Consider the following 9,230-nt stretch of genomic DNA (forward strand, 5'->3'; position numbering starts at 1 on the left):
GATATCAAAAAAACTGGCTAGAGGAAGGAGGAGCTTGAGGTAGAAGCCGGAATGTGAGGAAAGTGGTGCTGTACTTGCTCACCAAACACTCTGGTTAGAACTGAAATAATTCTTTTATGCTACAAACTCCTAAGCGACATAGTTGGGACCAGAACTCGCGCCTACTGACTTCTGGGTTATCTATCCCTGGTAGTGAAGGGACTGCCGTGCCGCCACGATAGGTACGAAATACTTAAGAGTTTATTTTCGGGGTTGCTCGTAGTCCAGTCCTACTTGGGTTTCCCATTTTCCATCAGCCCCAAGCCAACCACGGATGCTTCCCGCCTCGCAGGAATCACCCTCCACTAGGCACCCATATCGCTTTTAAAAGACGACCAGGAGTTCCGGAGCCCGGCGTGCACGAACTCCAAAGACCAAGACCACAAGTCCCAGCATGCAACGCTCCCGGTTGAAAGAGGCCTCCCAACAGCCACTAAGTGGACCATCATGCAACGCTCTATGAAGGGGCACGGCTCACCACAGGGGCGGCACACTCGTAGCGTCGCCTACCTCGGCAACTCCAATTCCGTGAGAGATGTGCTTCCGCTTCCGCCTCTGAGCCCTATGAGCGAGAGCTACGCTACTTAGTCGCCGTGACGCCATTCTTTTGCGACCGCGCGGGCTCGGAGCTGCTGTGCGGTGGCCTTACTCCCGCTTGAAACGGTAGAGCAGTGACTTGTTGCCTGCGGCCTCTGACCTCGGAGCGAAGGGGAAAGCGGCGAGATGACGGACCGCTACACCATCCACAGCCAGCTGGAGCACTTGCAGTCCAAGTACATCGGCACGGGCCACGCCGACACCACCAAGTGGGAGTGGCTGGTGAACCAACACCGCGACTCATACTGCTCCTACATGGGCCACTTCGACCTTCTCAACTACTTCGCCATTGCGGAGAATGAGAGTAAAGCGCGAGTCCGCTTCAACTTGATGGAGAAGATGCTGCAGCCTTGTGGACCGCCAGCCGACAAGCCCGAGGAGAACTGAGACCGTGCCTTACCAAAGCCGTGCGCGGCGCCTCTCCCAGCGTTCCTCCTGTTTGCCAAACCCCTCGAGTATTCCTGCCTCCAAGGGACCGGCTCTCCGTGGCTCCTGCGTCTCGCGCTTTCCGCGTATAGAAGTACTTGCGGGGGAAGTCCCGCCTGACCCGCCTTCATGTGGACCCTTTGGGACAGCGTTGGGAGAGCAGCAGGACCCCTGAGAACTGTGCTGGCGGAGAGGTCCTACAGCCGGCAAGCCTTTGAGAAGAGGGCGTGGCGCTGGAGTGAGATGGGATTTGGCGTCTCGTTTTTGGCTGATTGTCATTGGCTTTTTCCATAAAGTTTAGAAATCCTTCAATCTCTTGGCGTGAACTTCCTGTGTTAGGGTGGAGGGCCCCGGAAAGAGCTCCAGGCACCAAGGTTCTCGAGAGTCCGAGCGGGAAATGGGTTTGGGTGAGGGTGCGCATGCCAGTGTCTGTGGCCAGGCACTTAGATCTGCCTGTATACCTTTATAGTGTTCCCCGACGGCCACTTCCTCCAAGAGCTTTATTTTCAGGCCCACAATGACTTCAGTATTGAAGTTTGTGGTTAATGTATCCCATCTTCTATTTCTTCTGTTTTAAAAGTCTTTGCTGTCATTGTTTTCCCTAGCCTCTTTAAATTACATCCTTTCTGTTTCCTGGGACTTTGTAGCCACGTCTCCAGAAATGACAAGATGGCAAGCGAGTTCATCCATTCTACATTCAACAAATATTTGTTGAGCTCTATGTGACAGGCATTTTCCCATGTTCTTGGGGTATACATTAATGCTGATGGTGGAGAAAGGGCAAACACTGTAGACAACATAGCAAGCAAATGTTAGAAGATGGTGCGGGGAGGGGAGAATTATGTTTATGGTGCGGGTGGGAGTAGCTGGTAGGGTTGTAATCTTAAATATGATGCACAAGTTATTGAGATGGTGACATTTGAGCAAAGACTTTAGGGAAATTGCCATGCGGAAAGTGGAGAAATTGCTTTCCATGAAGAGGGAACTGCCAGTGCAATGGTACCAACGCTGGTGGTATGTATGACTTACTGGAGGAACGGCAAAGAGGGAAGCATGGCTGGAGGGGGCGAGCAAGGGGAAAAATAGAGGGACAGGTACTGATGGGGGAAACAGTAGAGCCTTGTAGGACAGTATATGAACTCTGAGGAGCCATTGAAATGTTGTGTTTTTTTGTTTTTAAAAAATAATAGATGGGTCTTCCTATGTTGACCAGGTTGGTGGTCTTGAACTCTTGGTCTCAAGCAGCCCTCCTGCCTTAGCCTCCCAAAGTGCTAGGATTACGGGTGTGAGCCACCACTACGGACCATTGGAAGGTTTTTATGCACAGAAGTCACATGAGCTGGTGTAGTTTAGGTCAGTGGTGGCCTTGGAACTCCAGGCTGGGGTGCAGCAGCACAATCATGGCTCACTGCAGCCTCAGCCTCCAGGGCTCAAGCAGTCCTCCAAAGTAGTTGGATCTACAGGCATGTGCCACCATGCCCGGCTAATTTTTGCATTTCTTAGTTTTTTTGTAGAGTTGGGATCTCGTAATGTTTCCCGGGCTGGTGTCAAACTCCTGGCTCAAGCAATCCACCCACCTCGGCCTCCAAAGTGCTGGGATTACAGGTATGAGCCACTACGTTGGAACATTGGAAGGTTTTTACCCAGAGAAGTCACATGACCTGACATAGTTTAGATAGTGGTGGCCTTGGAACTCCAGGCTGGAGTGCAGTGGTATGATCATGGCTCACTGTAGCCTGAACCTCCAGGGCTCAAGCAATCCTCTCACTTCAGCCTCCCAAGTAGTTGGGACTACAGGCCTGTGCAACCATGCCAGGCTAATTTTTGCATTTCTTAGTTTTTTGTAGAGATAGAGGTCTCATTATGTTTCCCAGGCTGGTCTTGAACTCCTTACTCAAGCAATGCACCTGCCTCAACCTCCCAAACTGCTGGGATTACAGGTGTGAGTCACTGCACCTAGCTTCCATTACATTCAAAAATTGCTGAAGACATAAACAAAGAGCCTTTGTTTATGTAGATTATAGCTGTTAATATTCTCCACCATAGAAATGAAAACAAAAGTTTTAATTCATCAAAAAATCATGACAATTCTCAGAAAGGTCAATGGTAAAAATAATGATAAAACCATTTCATGTTAACAAATATGTTTTTGTCTTAGGAAAAATAGCTATTTACCAAGACATAATTTAGTGAGAAAAATGGCTTTTAAGAAAAACCAGTTTGGCCTGTAATCCCAGTACTTTGGAAGACTGAGGCAGGCAGCTCACTTGAGGTCGGGAGTTCGAGACCAGCCTGACCAACATGGAGAAACCCTGTCTCAACTAAAAATAAAAAATTAGCCAAGTGTGGTGGCACATACCTGTAATCCCAGCTTCTCAGGAGGCTGAGGCAAGAGAATAGCTTCAACCCAAGAGGTTGTATTGAGTGGAGATTGAACCATTGTATTCCAGCCTGGGCAACAAGAGCAAAATTCCATCTCTAAAAAAAAAAAAAAAAAAAAAAAAAAAGAAAAACTAGCTTTTTAGAGGTCTTCTGTGTTAGTCTTGATTTTCATATCTGCTTTTGCATTCAAACTGTTGGGATATAAAATTTTTGTTGACATATGAAAAAATCCACTTCTCATAAATATTTAGTAGCGGGGAATATTTAGTCTTTTCAAATAATTGTACATATATTTCTTTGATATTCTACCCAAACTCCACAAGTGGTAGTTTCTTAAAGGTTAGTTACACCATGGAATCTGACACTGGCTTAATGAACTTTTTATTCTGTTCCATTAAAATTAATTCCCCTATCTTGAGCTTTGAATGAATCTTTTACCCATACCTGATTTGGAATAACATGCATCAGTCATCTGGAAAGTAGTGGGTCACTGAGTTCTACAGGCCTTCCAAATGTTGATACATTCATTGTACATATCAAAAATCACATTGATTACTATCATCCCTGTCTCAGGAAGATTTTACAGTACTGGGAAACTGAAAAACTTACTGTGAAGATACAGGTTTTCCACAAGTTTAAGTTTTTACTTGATAGCTTGAACTTGATCAAGCTATCAAGCATGAAATTAGTGGCAAATATTGTGTTCCTTTAACTGAAAGGCCCACTTGGTTCATTTTCAAGAACATGTCTGCCAAATACCCAAACCTGAGTAACAAGATATAGTTTGTCATTTTTTCGTGTAAAAATGTGCCTTGAAAAAAAAAAAAAAGGCAGCCAATTCAGTTTACATCTCAAATAATCAAGTGTTTTTCCTTAAGACAACCATTGTCCTTTGGTAGGCAGCAAAAATGCTTTATGCATATTACCAATTTCATCACACAGAATATGAAAATGTATCTTCAAAGAGTGAGATTTCATAAAGTTAGTACTTTTTACTACTTCATCAAGCACATTCTTAATTGAAACTGAGTTTTTTTGTTTTTGTTTGTTTTTAGTGAGGGTGCATGGCAATGAAGTATGCAATGACTGAGCATACATTTTTGTGCCACTTTATTGATTCATGCTAAGTGCTAGTAGTTTTATCACTATTGCTTTTGCACCATCTGTGCAAATGCTAACAGTAAGAAAGGCAAGTAAAATCTTACATTTATGAAAATAGTTTTGGCTTCACAATTTCCCTGAGATTTCTTTCTCACCATTTCTACTGGAAAGAATGACTGATAGGAGATTAAACTATGATTGTTTACACCTGGGCATCTGGCAGATAATTTCTCAAACATCAGAGTTTAGGGTGTTCACCATCTCAGGCTCCCTCTCTTCAGCTCCAAGTCCGGGATCAGCAGACTAGGGTGCTGGTTCTGGCCCACTGCTGTCTGTTTCAGAATTCTGCCTTTAAAACGATATCATTAGTATTAATACTATCTCATCAATTTTGATATGAGAATCAAATGATGTATACTTTGTAGAAAAGTTTGCCTTTTTCTAACTAAAAAGAAAAAAGGTACTCAGATGGAGATACTTATATCTCAAAGTAGCAACCGTTTATCTTTTGTCCAATTTCTTTCCCTTTTTTCTGTTTTTAAAGCAATTTGCAATTTATGTATCTATGCCCCTTTTTAAAACTGAAAGGAAGCGTTGCAGGTGAAACTATTGTCTCCTCTGACCATTTCTAGCCCAGTCTTTGCTCTGTCCTCATGTCTATCCCTACCCCCACCACCAGAGTAATCACTTCTATGAGTAAATTCTTCCCATATACCCATTAGATTTTACAAATATATATTTGTATCCAGGAAACATATGTAGAAGTGTTACTGTATTTTTAGATACATATATGTATATGTTTGTGTATACGTACACATATATGTACATATACATATATATACACACACAAATGAGCTGTCTGGCAGTTTCTCAAAAAGCTAAACATAGAATTGCCATATAATTCAACAATTCCATTCCTAGGTAGATAACCAAAGGCACTGAAAGCAAGGACTGGAATAGGTATTTGTGTGCCAGTGTTCAGTGCAGCGTACAATAGCCAAAAGGTGGAAGCAATGCACAGGTCCAGTAACAGATGAATGGGTAAACAAAATGTGGCATATACCTACAATGCAATATTATTCTGCCACAAAAAAGGAATGAAATTCTGATACATGCTACATAGGTGAATTTGAAGACATTATGCTAAATGAAATAAACAAAACACAAAAAGACAAATGTGGTATAATTTCATTTATATGATATACCTAGAATAGCCAAATTCATTGGGACTGAAAATAATAGAGGTTGTTAGAAGTTTGGGGTACAAGCAATGACATGTTATTGCTTAATGCTTACAGAATTTTTGTTTGAGGGTAATGGAAAATTATTTCTAAAATAATCGCTAGATAGTAGTGGTAGTTGTACAATATTGTGAATGTAATTAATGCAACTGAATTAATTGTACAGTTAATAAAATGATAAATTATACATTATATATTTTTACTACAATTTTAAAAATTAATATATCTGGGCCAGGCGCAGTGGCTCACGCCTATAATCCCAGCACTTTGGGAGGCCGAGGCGGTTGGATCACAAGGTCAAGTGATCGAGACCATCCTGGTCAACATGGTGAAACCCCGTCTCTACTAAAAAATACAAAAATTAGCTGGGCATGGTGGTGTGTGCCTGTAGTCCCAGCTACTTGGGAGGCTGAGGCAGGAGAATTGGTTGAACCCAAGAGGCGGAGGTTGCAGTGAGCCGAGATCACGCCATTGCATTCCAGCCTGGGTAACAAGAGCGAAACTCCGTCTCAAAGAAAAAACAAAATTAATATATTTACCAACACCCATTGAATTGTTCATTTTTTAAAAGATTTATTTCATTTTACTTTCCCTAAAGACAGGGTTTTGCTGTGTTGCCTAGGCCAGAGTGCAGTGGCTGTTCGTGGGTACAGTCATGGCACACTGGGCTCAAGCAATCTTCCTCCCTCAGCCTCTGGAGTAGCTGGGACTACAGGTATGTGCCACTGTGCCCAGCTGAATTGTTCACTTTAAATGGGTAAATTGTGTGGTATGTAACTTACATCTCAATAAAGCTATTTAAAGTAGATATATATGGTATTATATACATATGGATTGTACACATATACAGATACGTATGTGGTATTATATATAATTGGTATTATACATATATGAACATATACATATAACTTATGTCATACATATATGGTATTATACATATAACTTAGTTATATATGATATATGGTATGGTATTATATAGTGTGGTATTGCACACATAATTCAATAAATACAGTGTTTTGGTTTTGTGTTTTGAGACAGGGTTTCACTCTGTTGCCCAGGCTGGAGTGCAGTGGTGCGATCACACCTCACTGCAGCCTCAACCTCTTGGGTTCACGCGATCTTCCTGCCTCACCCTCTCATTTAGCAGGGACCATAGATGCATGTCACCACACCTGGCTAATTCTTTTTATTACTGGTAGAGGAGAGATCTCCATATGTCACACAGGCTGATCCCAAACTCCAAGGCTCAGGAGATTCTCCCACCTCAGCCTCTGAAAGTGCTGGGATTACAGGCATGAGCCACCATGCCTGGCCCACACATATATGTCATATATGTCTCACATATGTCTCTTCAGATGTGGGCAAGATGTCCTCAGTATATAGGTGTGTGTTGTGTGTTTTGAAAGATTTAAAGTATTGGCTGGGCTCAGTAGCTCATGCTTGTAATCCCAGCACTTTGGGAGGCCATGGGGGGGCAGATCACGAAGTCAGGAGTTTGAGACCAGCCTGACCAACATGGTGAAAACCCGTCTCTACTAATAATACAAAAATTAGCCAAGTGTAGTGGCGTGTGTCTGTAATCCCAGCTACTCCAAAGGCTGAGGCAGAAGAATCACTCGAACCCGCAAGGCGGAGGTTGCAGTGGGCCGCAAATCATGCCACTGCACTCCAGCCTGAGTGACAGCCTTGGGTGACAGACCAAGACTCGGTCTCAGAAAAAACAAGGAAGGAAGGAAGGGAGGGAGGGAAGGAGGGAGAGAGGGAGGGAAGATTTAAAGTATTGTAGTTCTTATTTATGTAGTTCTTATTTTTATAACCTTTACTCTTAGCCATTTATTTAACACACTTTTGTTGAAACTGTGCTAGGGCAAACGGGGTCACAGGCTCTGTGGATCTCACAGTCTGCAGCGAAGGAAGCCTGTAATCAATTGGTTAGAATAAGAGGTGATGGATATTTGAACACTTTAATCTCTACAAGGCAGCTCCTTCCACTGTTTTTCATCTGGACGCACCTCAGCTTCTCCCTCTTCCTGTCCTCTGTGTGTCCCCTTTTCCTCCCACCATTTCCAGTTGTTATCTGAACTCCTCAATCAGTCTTCACATTTTCTCAGGCTCTCTTTCATGAGAGGTTCTTTAACGTTACTTCATCCATCTCACCTTGCAAAAAAATGTATCAGCCGTAGAAAAAATTTTTCTAAAATTAGTTTAAAAGAAAAAGCAAAATGTATACAGTATAAGACAAAAAATTGTCTTCCATGAAACTGGTCCCTGGTGCCAAAAAGGCTGGGAACTGCTGATACAAAGTTCAAGTTAACCTAGCAGAAAAACACAAATAACAAGAGATGTAGGAGCAGAACATCTCTTGTTATTTGTGTTTTCCTTCTAGGTTAACTTGAACTTTGTATCAGCAGTCCCCAGCCTTTTTGGCACCAGGGTCCAGTTTCGTGGAAGACAATTTTTCCATGAACCAGGGTTGGGGAACTGGGGGTTTGGAGGGTGAGAGGGTGGGTGTGGGAGATTCGGGATGAAACTATTCCACCTCAGAGTCTCATAAGGAGCGTGCAACCTAGATTCCTCACATGCGCAGTTGACGGTAGGGTTTGAGCTCTTATGAGAATCTAATGCTGTGGCTGATCTGACCGGAGGCAGAGCTGAGGCGGTAATGCTCACTCACCCACCGCACACCTCCGCCTGTGCGGCCTGATTCCTAACAGGCCACAGACCAGTACTGGTCTGCAGCAGGGGTTAGGGACCCCTGTTTTAAATGATAAAATCTCATGAAGCAGGAACAACAATTTAAGCTGATACTTATTCATTATATAGCTTAGAATTCAATAGACTATAGACAATTTAAAAATATTTGTTGACTGACTATAGTAGTCAGACCATGTAACACACAGTCCTAAGCACTAAAGAGAGATACAGAGATTATGAAAACAAGGTCCTGCACTCAGAATTAATAAAGAAAATGTGGCTGGGCGTGGTGGCTCACGCCTGTAATGCCAGCACTATGGGAGGCTGAGGCAGACAGATTGCTTCAGCTCTGGAGTTCAAGACCAGCCTGGGCAACATGTGGAAACCCTGTCTCTACAAAAGAAAATACCAAACATTAGCTGGGCATGATGGTGTGCACCTGTGGTCCCAGCTACTCAGGAGGCTAAGGTGGGAGGATCACTTGAGTCCAGAAAGTTGAGGCTGCAGTGAGCCGTGATTGTGCCGCCACTGCACTTTAGCCTGGGTGACAGCATAAGATCCTGCCTAAAAAAAAAAAAAAAAAAAAAAAAAAAGTAGTAGGCCAGGGAGGGGTGGCTCACGCCTGTAATCTCAGCACCTTGGGAGTCTGAGGCCGACAGATCACTTCAGGTCAGGAGTTCAAGCCTGGCCAACATGGTGAAACCCCGTCTCTACTAAAAATACAAAAATTAGCCTGATGTTGTGGTATGT

At 43.4% G+C, this 9,230-nt stretch overlaps 1 protein-coding gene across 1 annotated transcript; it reads left to right on the forward strand.

Annotated features, from left to right (window-relative positions):
- The first annotated feature begins 617 nt into the window (after window positions 1–617).
- SF3B5 (splicing factor 3b subunit 5) lies at window positions 618–1,374 on the forward strand. Its single transcript, XM_032274542.1, has one exon. It carries the CDS (start codon window positions 763–765, stop codon window positions 1,021–1,023), a length of 261 nt encoding a protein of 86 aa, XP_032130433.1. The 5' UTR covers window positions 618–762; the 3' UTR covers window positions 1,024–1,374.
- The last annotated feature ends 7,856 nt before the right edge of the window (window positions 1,375–9,230 follow it).

The sequence above is a fragment of the Sapajus apella genome, unplaced genomic scaffold, assembly GCF_009761245.1.
Source record: "Sapajus apella isolate SASKATOON/1434 unplaced genomic scaffold, GSC_monkey_1.0 scaffold6, whole genome shotgun sequence".
In the NCBI taxonomy this organism is placed as follows: domain Eukaryota; kingdom Metazoa; phylum Chordata; class Mammalia; order Primates; family Cebidae; genus Sapajus; species Sapajus apella.